Source organism: Carcharodon carcharias, chromosome 13 (assembly GCF_017639515.1).
Source record: "Carcharodon carcharias isolate sCarCar2 chromosome 13, sCarCar2.pri, whole genome shotgun sequence".
NCBI classification, from domain to species: domain Eukaryota; kingdom Metazoa; phylum Chordata; class Chondrichthyes; order Lamniformes; family Lamnidae; genus Carcharodon; species Carcharodon carcharias.
The window spans coordinates 115,970-131,953 of record NC_054479.1 but is presented as its reverse complement, the minus strand read 5'-3'; the positions used below and the strand labels follow the sequence as shown (position 1 = coordinate 131,953).

At 44.9% G+C, this 15,984-nt stretch overlaps 1 protein-coding gene across 2 annotated transcripts in view; it reads right to left on the bottom strand.

Moving 5' to 3' along the window:
* The window catches only part of scarb1 (scavenger receptor class B, member 1), a 189,771-nt gene that overhangs the window by 129,979 nt on the left and 43,808 nt on the right, over window positions 1-15,984 (bottom strand). The window contains exons 5-6 of one of the 2 annotated variants that reach the window (XM_041202804.1): window positions 8,051-8,254; window positions 3,111-3,206 (exon numbers count right to left, since the gene is read on the bottom strand). In XM_041202804.1, the coding sequence (XP_041058738.1) occupies window positions 3,111-3,206; window positions 8,051-8,254 (300 nt within the window). The remainder of the gene's footprint in view (window positions 1-3,110; window positions 3,207-8,050; window positions 8,255-15,984) is intronic. The other variant, XM_041202805.1, reaches the window with a different exon arrangement.

Genomic DNA, 15,984 nt, shown 5'->3' with positions numbered 1-15,984 from the left:
GGGCATAAGAGATTTAAAAATAATGGAAATAGGTGGGAAAAGAAAAATCTATATAAATTATTGGAAAAAACAAAAGGAAGGGGGAAAAAACAGAAAAGGGGTGGGGATGGAGGAGGGAGTTCAAGATCTAAAGTTGTTGAATTCAATATTCAGTCCGGAAGGCTGTAAAGTGCCTAGTCGGAAGATGAGGTGCTGTTCCTCCTGTTTGCGTTGGGCTTCACTGGAACAATACAGCAAGCCAAGCACAGACATGTGGGCAAGAGAGCAGGGTGGAGTGTTAAAATGACAAGCGACAGGGAGGTTTGGGTCATTCTTGCGGACAGACCGCAGGTGTTCTGCAAAGCAGTCGCCCAGTTTACATTTGGTCTCTCCAATGTAGAGGAGACTGCATTGGGAGCAACGAATGCAGTAGACTAAATTGGGGGAAATGCAAGTGAAATGCTGCTTCACTTGAAAGAAATGTTTGGGCCCTTGGACGGTGAGGAGAGAGGAAGTGAAGGGGCAGGTGTTGCATCTTTTGCGTGGGCATGGGGAGGTGCCATAGGTGGGGGTTGAGGAGTAGGGGGTGATGGAGGAGTGGATCAGGGTGTCCCGGAGGGAACGATCCCTACAGAACGCTGCCGGGGGGGTGAAGGGAAGATGTGTTTGGTGGTGGCATCATGCTGGAGTTGGCAGAAATGGCAGAGGATGATCCTTTGAATGCGGAGGCTGGTGGGGTGATAAGTGAGGACAAGGGGGACCCTATCATGTTTCTGGGAGGGAGGAGAAGGCGTGAGGGCGGATGCGCGGGAGATGGGCCGGACACGGTTGAGGGCCCTGTCAACGACCGTGGGTGGAAAACCTCGGTTAAGGAAGAAGGAGGACATGTTAGAGGAACTGTTTTTGAAGGTAGCATCATCGGAACAGATGCGACAGAGGCGAAGGAACTAAGAGAATGGGATGGAGTCCTTACAGGAAGCGGAGTGTGAGGAGCTGTAGTCGAGGTAGCTGTGGGAATCGGTAGGCTTGTAATGGATATTGGTGGACAGTCTATCACCAGAAATTGAGACAGAGAGGTCAAGGAAGGGAAGGGAAGTGTCAGAGATGGACCATGTGAAAATGATGGAGGGGTGCAGATTGCCGAACATCCCCATATAAAAAAATACATAACCTGGGGCATCATAATCCAAACGCAATTCTGTTTGAGTTATGTCACTGACAAGTACACTTTACCAATCTTAGTGAACAGATGGGAAAGTGTGACTGATAAATGTTATGTTAGGTTTTACAAAGTGAACACTTTAAAGCAAATTATTTCATTCAATCTCATGCAGGTAAAAACACACCCTGTCCTTTTTCTGGGCTAATTCGCTTGTTTTACACATTTCTATGCAACATCTAATGGCAAGGAATGAAAGCCTACACCGCAACTTCCAGCTTCAGGTTCAAGGCTCCATCTTGCATTCTCCTTGTTGAAATGTGACCAAAAATTCAAGTGTCTCACTTTTCCTGGCAAACTCAGCCCTGTCGACCCTGCAAAGTTCTCCTTACTAACATCTGGGGGCTGGTGCCAACATTGGGAGAGCTGTCTCACAGACTAGTCAAACAACAGCCTGATATAGTCATCCTCACGGAATCATACCTTATAGATAATGTTCCAAGACTCCACCATCACCATCCCTGGTTATGTCCAGTCCCGCTGGCAGGACAGACCCAGCAGAGGTGGTGGCACAGTGGTATACAGTCAGGAGGGACTTGCCCTGCGAGTCATACCTGGCAAAAAGGAAGGTGGTTGTAGTTGTTGCTGGAGGTGAGTCATCTCAGTTCCAGGATATCACTGCAGGAGTTCCTCAGGGTAATGTCCTCAGCCCAACCATCTTCAGCTGCTTCATCAATGACCTTCCTTCCATCATAAGGTCAGAAGTGGGGATGTTCACTGATGATTGCACAATGTTCAGCATCATTCGCAACTCCTCAGATACTGAAGCAGTCCATGTCCAAATGCAGCAAGACCTGGACAATATCCAGGCTTGGGCTGACAAGTGGCAAGTAACATTCGCGCCACACAAAAGTGTCAGGCAATGACTACCTCCAACAAGAGAGAATCCAACCATCACCCTTTGATGTTCAATGGCATTACCATCACTGAATCCCCCACTATCAACATCCTGGGGATTACCATTGACCAGAAACTGAACTGGACTAACCCTACAAATACTGTGGTTACAAGAGCAGGTCAAAAGCTAGGAATCCTGTGGCGAGTAACTCACCTCCTGACTCCCCAAAACCCGTCCACCATCTACAAGGCACAAGTCAAGAGTGTGATGGAATACTCCCCACTTATCTGGATGAGTGCAGCTCCAACAACACTCAAGAAGCTTGACACCGTCCAGGACAAAGCAGCCCACTTGATTGGCATCACATCCACAAATATTCATGCCCTCCACCACCGATGCACAGTAGCAGCAGTGTGTACCATCTATAAGATGCTCTGCAGGAATTCACCAAGGCTCCTCTGACAGCACCTTCTAAACCCACAACCACTACCATCTAGAAGGACAAGGGCAGCAGATAGATGGGAACACCACCAGCTGGAAGTACCCATCCGAGTCACTCACCATCCTGACTTGGAAATATATTACCATTCCTTCACTGTCGCTGGGTCAAAATCCTGGAACTCCTTCTCTAACAGCACTGTGGTGTACCTACACCACATGGACTGCAGCGGTTCAAGAAGGCAGCTCACCCCCCACCTTCTCAAGAGCAACTAGGAATGAGCAATAAATGCTGGCCCAGCCAGTGAAGCCCACATCCCATGAACGAATTTTTAAAAAATGACACTTGCAATGCATCTCCTGGAGATCAAGAGATTGAAGGTGAACCAAGTGGACAGACTAGTCAAAATAGTTAATTGTAATATTAGATTTTAACTCAAATGGATTAAAAGAAGCAAAAAGTAAGAGAAGCACAAAGGATCAATTCATGTGCTCAAAGAAAAGGTACTTGTTTTATTGAGATGTGTGTTAGGGTTAATGTGACAGGATAGTAAAATGATTGAAAAGTAGAGAGCTGCTGTAGCCAAAAATGATACAGATTTAGCCTGAGCAAATAACACTTCCTGATTCACAAACCTCTTTAAGACCATTCCAGTTGTCTACTAGATGAACTTTAGCAATATTATTGACTCCTGTATAAACCGTGAATAACCCAGCATTCGAGTTGTTCATCTGTAAAGAAATAGGAAAGTCAGTATCAAATACAATTATCTTATGCAATATAAAGCTATACAATTGTCCAGGCTTCAAAGAGTTATTTAGAAATTGCAAAATGGAAATTGACCGTTCAGTTCACCCAGTTCATGCTGAGGCTCCATCTTCAACCCCAGCCGTAATCCTCTTCCAAAAGCCTTATTTGACCAACCTTCTTGTATTATTTGAAGTACTAACAAAAAGAGCAGACAAGGGCACTGCAGTGGATGCAATACATTGGCTACAGAACAGAGAACAAAGCTTATGAAAGTAACTCAGACTGTTGGTCCCCATTTACATAGGATCACAGAATGAGACATTCAGCCCATAAAGCCTGTGCTGGCACTCTGAAAGAACTATTGCTGTGAATATCTAATTTCACATGTTTTAGGAATATAACTTAAGTGTGGCCTATGCTTATTTAATCAGGCCAGAGTTGGAAGTGGGAAAACACTAAACATTGGGTGGTCCCCTTTCTGAGTCCTGGTAAAGATGAGGTGTCTATAGCTATCTTCATAAGGAGTTTAAATTATTCATATGATTTCCCAGAACAAAGGGAAAGTTTGGGAATTGGAGATAATTAATTTAAATCTCCATCTGGGACATCCAGAGAATGCCATGTTCCTGTGGAGATAGATTGCAGAGAGGTTTTTTTGGGTCTTGGGTTTAGTTGTGTGATTTCTCATAGAGGCAGCCAGTTGAAGTCTGGGAACAGCTTTGTGATAGGCAGAGAGAGAATTGGCTAGGAGCTGTAGACCAGGAGCAAAGGGCTATCAGAAACCAATCTGATTTCGAGTCACTAAACAAGAAAGCAGTGAGGTCAATGAAGGTGGGGGGTGAGCTGCCTTCTTGAACCACTGCAGTCCATGTGGTGTAGGTATACCACAGTGCTGTTAGAGAAGGAGTTCCAGGATTTTGACCCAGCGACAGTGGTCACAATCATGAGGTGTTGAAGGAGAGTTGGAGGGTTTGTCTGGCCAGATGCGAGTGAAAGGGCCCCAAAAAATGTCATAGCTCAGAATAGTGGGAACACTGAGGAGAATCAAAGGCCAGAATCTTCTGTTTGGTGTGCAGGGGGTGGGTCCCGCTCACCAATGTGTAAAATGACACGCTGTGATGTCGGGCGTGCGTCCCAATGTCACTGAGTGTCATTCAGATCCTCAGTTCAGCGAGCGCGCACCGGAGTGAGCTGCGCATCCACCGAACTGTTAAAAGCCTATGAAGGCCATTTAGATTCCAGTTAAGATCATGAACTGAGCTGCCCATCCAATCTTAAGGTTGGGAGCAGGTGAAGAGCCCGGGCGGCCTTTACATTTTTCATGAAACCTCATCCACGGGCGAGATGAGGTTTCATAAAAGGTTTATAAATTAAATAAATTTTTAAATTAAAATTCATTGACATGTCCCAGCTCATGTGACAGTGTCACATGTGGGGACATGTCTTAACAATTTTTTTCTTCATTAAAATTTTAAAATCAAACTAATCACCCTAAGGTAGCTCTGTGCCTCAGGGAGATTTCTGCACTCTTTCACACACATCCACGAAAGAGCACAGGCCCCGAATCAGCCTACTCTCCCACCCCTGCCCACACAGGGAGCGCTCAGCGCTACTGGGTGCGCATCATGCTGGGCAGGCCTTAACTGGCCCACCCATGCAAAATGGCGATGCCCAGCTGATTGTGAGTGGCGATCGGCTGTGCGTCCACCTGCACCCGCTCCCGCCCAAACCCCCCACCCCCCACAATGGGGGGAAAATTCTCCCCAGGGTGAATTTTTGAGAGCTGTGACACATCTTGGCTTGGTCCCAGGTGAAATGAAGGGCCCCTCAAGAGCCTGGATGTACAGGGGAACTCTTGGGTGGCAATAAAAGTCGAACTGGTAGTGTGCTGTTGACACTTTCAGGTGTAAAGTATGAGTGTTTACAAAATATAGTGTTAATTTATTAGTACTTACTTTGATTAACTCTTGTACAGTAAAAGTGCTTTGTTTAAAATATGAAATCTGGTGGCATAATTCTTTCAGTTACTAACTGCGAGTTCGAATCTTTTTTTAAAGTTGCTTGTCTCCGCTAAGATTGTAACACCATCTAATTAGTTCCACTTTTCCTGCTCTTTTCCCATAGCCCTAAAGATTATTACTTCAAGTATTTATCAAATACCCTTTGAAAGTTATTCTTGATTCTGTTTTCCACCACCCTTTCAGACATTGCACTCCACATCAAAACCACAAACTGCATTATTACTTCCCTCTGGCTTTTTTGCATTATTTAACATTTGTCCCCTGTTACCTGCCCTCTTGCCACTGGAAACATTTTCTTCCTATCAACTTAATCAAAGCTCCTCAGAATTTTGAATTTGTCTATTGAATCTCCCCTTAACCTTCTCTGCTCTAAAGAGAACAATCCCAGCTTCTCCAGTCTCTCTGTATAACTGAAGTCCATCATTCTTGGTTCAATTCTAGTTAATCGATTTCATACTTTCTCTGAGGCCGTGAGGTCCTTCCTGAATTGCAGTGCCCAGAATTTTATTCCAATGCTCTAGTTGAGGCCAAATCAGTCTCTTATAAAGGATAACCCTAACCTCCTTGCTTTTGGACTCTTATGCATCTATTAATAAAGTCAAGGATCCTGTATATTTTAACAACCTTTTCAACTTGCCCTGCCACCTTCAAGACTTTGTTTACATACACCCCTATATCTCTCTGCTCCTACACCCCCATTAAAATGATACCATTTTGCTTATATTGCCTCTCTCATTCTTCCTACCAAAATGTATCATTTCATACTCCTCTGCATTAAATTTCATTTTGCTATTCTACCAGCTTGTCTCTGTCTTCCTGAAGTCTGTTACTATCCTTCTCACTCTTTACTACATTTCCAAGCTTCATCTCATCTGCAAACTTTGAAATAATTCCCTGAAAACCCAAGTCTAGCTCATTAATATACATCAAAAAGAGTTGTGATCATATTACTGAACCTTGGAGAACAGAGGCACAGAAACATGGATCAATACAGCACCTTTCCCAAGCTCAGGAAAACCCAAAGTGCTTTACAGCCAATCTGGTACTTTGTAGTCAATGCTGTAACACAGGGAGCACGCCAATCAACTTGCACATAGCAAACTCTCACAAACCACACTGCCCTCATCAACGTTCAGAATTACTTTATCAAAGAACACAATCAAGTCAGACAGATATGATTTGCCTTTAATATGTCTGTGCAGGCTTTCATTAATTAACCCATGCTTTTACATCTGTCAATTATACTTGGCTCAGATTATTGTCCCAAAGCTTCTCCACCACGGGGTGATCAACATGTACTTGTTGGATTTATGCCTCTTCCCTGTTTTTTTGAGCAGGGAGGTAACACTTGCAATCCTCCAGTCCTCTGACACTACTCTCATCCAAGGAAGGTTGTAAGATTGTGCACAGACTCTGCATCAATTCCATTCTACCTCTCTCAGTATCCTGGGCTGCTACCCAGTTGGACAGAGTGACCTTTCTACTTTGGGGACTATCAGCTTTAAGTACTACTTCTTTATCTATGTTTATTCTACACCAGCTAAGGCAGCTCAACATCACCTTCATGGGAAATTAGGATTAGATAACAAATGTAGGCCTTGCCAGTTACACTCAACCCAAATGTGAATAAAATAAAAAAAACTTTGTCCTTCACTACAACATTGCCAGTGTTCTCTTCTTTAGTGGAGAGAAATGCAAAGTAATCATTTAGTAGCTCAGCCTTGCCCTCTGCTTTGACTTTCATATTCTGAACCTCAGGCCACAAACTCCAGAATCTAATTAGCTTTTCTTTAAATAGCTTTACCTGAATGTCTCATGGGCTCCTAAATTTTTTCATCTCCTTCCCATCGCCCACAGCCTTCCCAAAAATACAATGATTGATCTCTTAACCAAAATGCAGATCCTTGAATTATTGGCATTGAATTCCATCTGCCTGTTGCAGAGTCATATCAACATCTCCTTCAGTTTGTTCTGTTCCTCAGATATACAGAAGGAATTGACTATAAAGACACATGTTGGTAATATTGTCCAGTCCCAGTTTGTAATTTGGTGCATTCTCAATGGCAATGCCTCATCCAATCAGAGTTGACTTGCTAACCAATCAGCACTCTTTACTCATGCAGTATAATTGATGCTCCTTTTGAAATTTGGAATTCTTGAGTTTGTCCTGATGAGTGTAAGATGAAAAGCTTCAGCAATATGTGTCTCTTTTCAGCAAAACACAGAAAAGGTTCAATTTCAAATCCTGGGAACTACAGTGTGAATTGAAATCTTTAGGGAAGTAGATGGAATGTTAGAAAACATTTAGAATGCATAAGGGTTATGGGAATTACAAGACAGTCTCAGAAGTGAGTTGCTGGACTTGACAACCTGAAGCAGTAACAAGAACATCTGGTCAAGGATTAGATAAAGTCATTAGGATTTCCAAGTGGTTTCTGATAAGGCCCCCGGTGAGGGAGATGCACTTAGGCTGGGGAAGCAGCCAAGGCTGGGGGTGTGGGGGAGGTGGAGGGGAAGAAAGCGGCAGGAGATAGATTTTTGGAAATCAAGAAGAGTCTGTGAGCTGGGTGGTGACAGTAAGTGTCTCCAGACAATAATGGAAGGCAACTCTTCAGGTTCAATTGATGTATAAGGCTAATGTTTGACCAATCCTGAGCTGGTTATAGGATTAGTTTTAGTCTCTTCTAGAAGGCTCAGGGAAGGGGTTAACTCCAAATTAAGCTACACATTAGACAGGACTTGCCCAGAATGTAAACATTTACTCATTTTTGATTTACTTTTTAGTCTTAAAAAAAAATACTCACTTCAACGAACAAACCAAACTTTCCTTTAAATGGGATAATGCCTGGAAATATTTTATTAAGAAAGTCAACAAGTGGATCATCATATCCCCACATTATCTCCTTCACAGACTTCTTAATAAATGGAGTCTCATTAAAGGTCTTCAAAGCAGTGCTGAAGATAAGTTTCAAAGCATAGGGCAAATCTTCAGCCATTAAGGCTGCACCCTGGAATTAAATCATAAGCATTGTAAGAAAATTAAAAATATTAAAAACATAAAACTAATGTACCATCACTGCTCACGGGTTGTCAGTCCCTTCCTCAGGGAATTTCAGGTTTTTACCTTTGCCACTAGTTCTATTCAGATTCAATTTGATCAGATCAGTACAATGTCACAAAAAGAACACATCATATTTCTCCTATTAATGAATCAATCTTACTTCAAACAAAATTCACAACTCTCCTCCAGCACATCTAATCTCTTCCTCAGTGAAGGCTCTGAGTTTTCCATTTTAATGAGGCCCTTTCAGATGCCTCATTTCACATGCTTGTCAGTGTCTATACTGGACTCTCTCTCACTCCTTCACAGTGAGATCAAAACGGTTTCAATTCGGAGTCTTGAAGTTCTTGGCCATCACTCAGACAAACAAGCTATTCCTTTGCTTTGTCCTTGAGGATTCACTTTGCTTATAAAAACACACTTTCAAATCCTTTCAGGTGAATCCAGAAATGGGATTCCTGGGATTGCAGATAAATAATCTTTCTGAAACATTTCTGGGATAACTGAAGAGCGAAAAAAAGTAACTTCAAAGCTCCTATAATCACCAAGTCATGAATATTGGCAGCAACTAACAACTGCCCACAACGGGTTCTGCCAGGATTGCCCATTCCAGACCTTGTCACTGCCTTGCACCGGTCATGGGCAGAGCTAAATGTTAGCAAAGTGACAAGGGTAGCTGCTCTGAATATGGCAGAGTTAGGCACCAAATAATCTTCATAAAACTGTGGCCAGTGGCTATGCTGGGAAAGTTCATAGAAAACCCTCCTGTAGCTGCAGTTATCGGAGGAAGGGAGAAAAAAATTGAGAGCTGAGGGCATCAGTCCTCAGGCTAGTGCCCTCATTCGCCCTCCTCCCATCATTGAATCAGGAGCATTGGTCCTTGCTGAGGGTTCCAATGGTCAGCCGTAGTCGCTATTCTGATACTTTAGTGTCAGAACTAGAACAAGGCCTGGATAATGTCCAATGTTAGGTTGGACAATGGCAGATAAAATTTGTGCTAAGTAGAGACCATCTCCAAATGGCACAACTTGGATGTCAACATGGACAAGAAGCCAAAATGATGCAATAAGATTAACACCATGGTGACAAGAGCAGGCCAGAGCTTGGATGAATGATCCACATACTGACTCTTCATAGGCTTATCACCATCACCAAGGCTCCAGGCAGGAGCTGTGGCTTACTGGGTAGCACTGGTTGCAAGAGGTCACAGGTTCAAGTCCCACTCCAGAGCAATACAGTGGGAGCTCAGTGCTGTTGGAGGGGGACTGAGGGAGTGTTGCAGTGTTGGAGGCGGCATTTTTCAAATCAGATGTTAAACCCGACCCATCTTGCTTCTTAGGTGAATACAAGGCACAGTAGCACTAATCAAATCAAAGCATGAGAGAGTTCTTCCAAGGGTTCTGGCTAACACTTGTCCCTTAAGCAACATTAAAACAGATTATCTGGCTTTTATCTCATAACAGTTTATGTGACTTGTTGAGTTCAAATTGACTCCCACATTTCACAACAGTGACTACACTTCAAAAGCACTTCATTGGCTGCAAAGTTCTTTGAGATGCCCTGTCATGAAAGGCACTATAGAAATCCAAATTGCTTAAGAATTTCTGTATAAATTTTCTGAAAAGAATGCCTGAGATTCACTGTTAAAAATGTGTTACTGATGAAGGAGCTTGCTGTGGTTCTCATTACCTTACATACACACAGATGCCTCATGACCTGCAGGCAGTCACACAATCATTTGCAAAAATAAGTAAACAACAACAGACAAAGGCCAGCCATCCTGTAGCTAAAAGTGTAGGAGGTTCACGTGAGAAAAAAAAACTCTGTGGATTAAGTCAAGCGGGTCTCGGACCAATGAAAGGCCAATTGAGAGGCTCAGAAGCCTCGAGCACGAGGTCAGTTGCTGCACAGCCAAAGTAGAAAATCAGGCTGAAAACTCGCATTGATACAGCGTTGTCAGGAGTAAGACCATCTTTCAAGTTTACGTTTTTAGCACTACAGCTGTTAGATTTGTAGTGAAATTGTGCCAGTTGTGATTCTCAATCTCTTGGACATCACAAACTCTTTCTTTTTCAAACCCATCCTTACGTCTGTGGCTGCAACATTTGGAAGTTTCATACCAACCAGAAAACAGGAGTTTGTTAGACTGGTTCCTTCACAATTGGAATCTATTTCCACCCACTCCATCACTGGCAAACTGCGGCAGAGGATGTGCACTGAACAGTATCGGCCAAATTTTCTGCCTGTCGGGTGGGCGGGGCTGACCCAATTTCCGGCGGGCGGGGATCTGATCCCCGCCGGAGAAGCCATTTTAAGTGGGCAGGCCAATTAAGGCCCACCCAGTGTGATGCCTGGCAGGAAGTGCTATGCGCTTCCTGTGCGGTGGGAGTGGGGGATTCCCCAATTGTCAGAGTGCGCTCTGTCACACATGCGCATGATAAAGCTCACATCTCCCTGAGGCTAAGTGCTGCCTCAGGGGAATCACTGACAGCTAAAAACAGAGAAATAAAAAAATAATTTACATGTCCCCCTCATGTGACAATGTCACACAAGATGGGACATGTTAATAAATTTCACAAAAACTTTAATAAACTTTTTTAAAACCGACATGAAACCTCATCCCGCTGGGGCTCCTGGCCTGTCCATCAGCCTTAAGGTTGGATGGGCAGGTCCTTTAACTGTTTTAATTATCCTGTCAATGACCTCAATTGGCCATTGACAGGTCGGTGGGCAGACAGCTGATCTCACTGTACCCCCCGCCTTCCTGAATATTTCAATGGGGCAGGATGATGTCGGCGGTTCCTCCCAACGTCATCCCGCATCATTTTCCCATCGGTGAGCGGGCCCCACCCCCAACTCACCGACAGAGAAATTCAGCCCTATGTATTTCAGGATGAAGAACAGGCTGCTGTGCCCTTACTTAATGAATCAAACATTTTAGACAACGTCCATAAATTGCAACAGAAGAGCTAATCCTTCTTCAGTACCCAAGTCAGCCACATCCAGTTCCAAAAATACTTCTACATTACTTTTCCCTCAATCACAAAGCCAAAGCTATACCTCGCTTCTTCTGGGATAACAAAGTCACCCATGTCCCCATTTCCACCTCATTTTTCCACTGCTCATACGGTTCAGACACCAAAACAAGCGGTGCAGGATTAAAGCTGCAGAATTTGCATCAGGACTCAGCCATTTGCACCAGAGGTTACAGAAATAGTAGGTTTAATTTTTTCAGAAGGTACAGACAGAAAAACTCCTTATTCAAATTTCAATCAGCGGAGCTCGATGTTTATCCTTTGTACCAAGTGAAAATCACTCTTCACATGAGGAAAGGATGATTCTGGAGCCAGTTTTTTCCTTAGTCTGGGTTTATTCACAAGACGACAGAGTACAGGCACTGCACACCCACTCCTACACCCAGTGTAACCTGGCTTTTACGCATTTGGATTATTCCCTGATCTTTCCCAAACTGGTGGCAGTTGCTCTCGATTACAAACTGAAGCACACACTCCATTGTAGCATAGTTCCAATGTTAACACTAGGTGTCCTGGTACATGAATCACAGGAAGTTAGTATGAAGGTACAGCAAGTGATTAGGAAGACAAATGGGGTGTTGGCATTTATTCAAGAGGAACAGAATATAAAAGTAGATATTTTACTACAATCATACAGGGTATTGGTGAGGCCACATCTGGAGTACCGTGTAAAGTTTTGGTCTCCTTACTTAAGAAAGGATGTAAGAAGCAGTTAAGAGAGGGTTCACTCAACTGACTCTTGGAATGAGGCACTTATCCTATGAGGAAAGGGTGGAGAGGCTAGGCCTGTATCCATTGAGGTTTAGAAGATTGAGAGGTGAATTTATTGAAACATATAAGATCCTGAGGGGCCTTGACAGGGTGGATGCTGAAAGGATCTTTCACCCTGTAGGAGAGACTAGAACAATGGGACACAGTTTAAAAATAAGGGGTCTCCCATTTAAGATGGAGATGAGAATTTTTTTCTCAGAGGATTGGTTAGTCTGTGGAATTTTCTTCCCCATTTGAGGCAGGGTCATTGAATATTTTTAAGGCTCAGTTAGATAGATTCTTGATTGACAAGGGAGTCAAAGGTCATCGGGGGTAGACAGGAAAGTTGAGGCCACAATCAGACCCGCCTTGATCTTATCAAATAGCTCAAGGGGCTGAATGGCCTAATCTTGCTCCTTATTTGTAACCCAGAACTTCTAATCTGGGTCAGAATCTCTATTTCCAACCCAGATCGGACCAAATGTTACTTACTTACCCTCCTATGATTATTCAGGCATGTCTTCTAATAGAGGACCCTTCCAAACTCGGCAAGGCAGGGGAGACAGTGTCACTAGATTAATAATTCAGAGACCCAGGGTAATGCTCTGGGGGAACCAGGTTCAAATCCAAATCCCACCACGGCAAATGGCAATAAAAGTCAGGAACTAAAACTCTAATGATGTTGACTGTCAGAAAAACCCATCTGGCTCCCTCAGTTGGATCAAACCATCAAAAAGTCAATAAAAAGGAATGAAACTGGATGGACCACCCGGCATTCCCCTAGGCCCCGGAAACAACAATGCAACCTTGTCGACCCTGTAAAGCCCTCCTTACATCTGGGGGCTTGAGAGAGCATCTCACAGACTAGTCAACATCTTCACGTAATCATACCTTACAGATAACGTCCCAGACTCCACCATCACCATCCCTGGGTATCTCCTGTCCCACCGGCAGGACAGACCCAGCAGAGGTGGTGGCACAGTGGTATACAGTCGGGAGGGAGTTGCCCTGGGAGTCCTCAACATCGACTCCGGATCCCATGAAGTCTCATGGCATCAGGTCAAACACGGACAAGGAAACCTCCTGCTGATTACCACATACCGCCCTCCCTCAGTTGATGAATCAGTGCTCCTCCATGTTGAACACTAATTGGAGGAAGCACTGAGGGTGCAGAATGTACTTTGGGTTGGGGACTCCAAGAGTGGTTCAGTGGCACCACTACTGACCAAGCTGGCTGAGTCCTAAAGGACATAGCTGCTAGACTGGGTCTGCGGCAGGTGGTGAGGGAACCAACAAGAGGGAAAAACATATTTGACCTCATTCTCAGCAACCTGCCTGCCACAGATGCATCTGTCCATGACAGTATCGGTAGGAGTGACCACCGCACAGTCCTTGTAGAGATAAGTCCCGCCTACACATTGAGGATACCCTCCATCTTGTTGTGTGGCACTACCACCGGGCTAAATGGGATAGATTTTGAACAGATCTAGCAACTCAAGACTGGGCATCCATGAGGTGCTGTGGGCCATCAGCAGCAGCAGAATTGTACTCAAACACAATCTGCAACCTCATGGCCCAGCATATCCCCCACTCTACCGTTAGCATCAAGCCAGGGGATCAACCCTGGTTCAATGAAGAGTGCAGGAGGACATGCCAGGAGCAGCACCAGGCACACCTAAAAATGAGGTGTCAACCTGGTGAAGCTATAACACAGGACTACTTGCTTGCCAAACAGCATAAGCAGCAAGTGATAGACAGAGCTAAGCGATCCCAAAACCAACCGATAGATCAGATCTAAGCTTTGCAGTCCTGCCACATCCAGTCGTGAATGGTGGTGGACAATTAAATAACTCACTGGAGGAAGAGGCTCCATAAATATCCCCATCCTCAATGTTGGAGCAGCCCAGCACAGCAGTGCAAAAGATAAGGCTGAAGCATTCGCAACAATCTTCAGCCAGAAGTGCCCAGTGGATGATCCAACTCGGCCTCCTCCGGAGGTTCCCAGCATCACAGATGCCAGTCTTCAGCCAATTAAATTTACTCCACATGATATCAAGAAACAGCTGAAGGCACTGGATACTGCAAAGGCTATAGGCCCTGACAATATCCTGGCAATGGTACTGAAGACTTGTGCTCCAGAACCTGCTGCACCCCTAGCCAAGTTCCAGTACAGCTACAATACTGGCATCTACCCGGCTGTGTGGAAAATTGCCCAGGTATATCCTGTACACAAAAAGCAGGACAAATCCAACCCAGCCAATTACCGCCCTATCAGTCTACTCTCCATCATCAGTAATGGAAGAGGTCATCGACAGTGCTTTCAAGCAGCACTTGCTTAGCAATAACCTGCTCACTGACCACTTTGGGTTCCACCAGGGCCACTCAGCTTCTGACCTCATGACAGTGTTGGTTTAAACATGGCCAAAAGAGTTGGACTCCTGAGGTGAGGTGAGAGTGACTGCCCTTGACATCAAGGCCGCATTTGACTGAGTGTGGCATCAAGGAGCCCTAGCAAAACTGGAGTCAATGGGAATCAGGGGGAAAACTCTCCACTGGCTGGAGTCATACCTAGCACAAAAGGAAGATGGTTGTGGTTGTTGGAGGTCAGTCATCTCAGCTCCAGGACATCATCACTGCAGGAGCTCCTCAGGGTAATGTCCTCGGCCCAACCATCTTCAGCTGCTTCATCAATGACCTTCCTTCCATCATAAGGTCAGAAGTGGGGCTGTTCGCTGATGATTGTACAATGTTCAGCATCATTCACAACTCCTCAGGTACTGAAGCAGTCCATGTCCAAATGCAGCAAGACCTGGACAATATCCAGGCTTGGGCTGACAAGTGGCAAATAAGATTCATGCCACACAAGTGTCAGGCAATGCCCATCTCCAACAAGAGAGAATCTAACCATCGCCCCTTGATGTTCAATGGCATTACCATCACTGAATCCCCCACTATCAACATCCTGGGGGTTACCATTGACCAGAAACTGAACTGGACTAGCCATATGAATTCTGTAGCTACAAGAACAGGTCAGAGGCTCAGAATCCTGTGGTGAGTAACTCAGCTCCTGACTCCTCAAAGCCTATTCACCATCTACAAGGCACAAGGCAGGAGAGTGTTGGAATACTCCCCACTTGCCTGGATGAGTGCAGCTCCTACAGCATTCAAGAAGCTCGACAGAATCACACAGTGCAGAACAGGCCCTTCAGCCCATCGAGTCTGCACCGACATGTGAGAAACACCTGACCTACCTACCTAATCCCATTTACCAACACTTGGCCCATAGCCTTGAATGTTATGACGTGCTAAGTGCTCATCCAGCTACTTTTTAAAGGATGTGAGGCAACCCGCCTCCACCAGCCTCCCAGGCAGCGCATTCCAGACCATCACCACCCTCTGGGTTAAAAAAGGTTTTTCCTCACATCCCCCCTAAACCTCCTGCCCCTCACCTTGAACTTATGTCCCCTTGTAACTGACCCTTCAACTAAGAGGAACAGCTGCTCCCTATCCACCCTGTCCATGCCCCTCATAATCTTGTACTCTTTGATCAGGTCGCCCCTCAGTCTTCTCTGCTTCAGCGAAAACAACCCAAGGCTATCTAGCCTCTCTTCATAACTTTGTCCTGGACACCATCCAGGACAAAGCAGCCACTGGATTGGCACCACATCCACAAACATTCACTCCTTCCACCACCGACGCACAGTAGCAGCAGTGTGTGTACCATCTACAAGATACACTGCAGAAACTCACCAAGGCTCCTTCGACAGCCCCTTCCAAACCTAAGTCTGCTAACATCTAGAAGGACAAGGGCAGCAGATAGATGGGAACACCACCACCTGGAAGTTCCCCTCCAAGTCACTCACCATCCTGACTTGGAAATATATCACCGTTC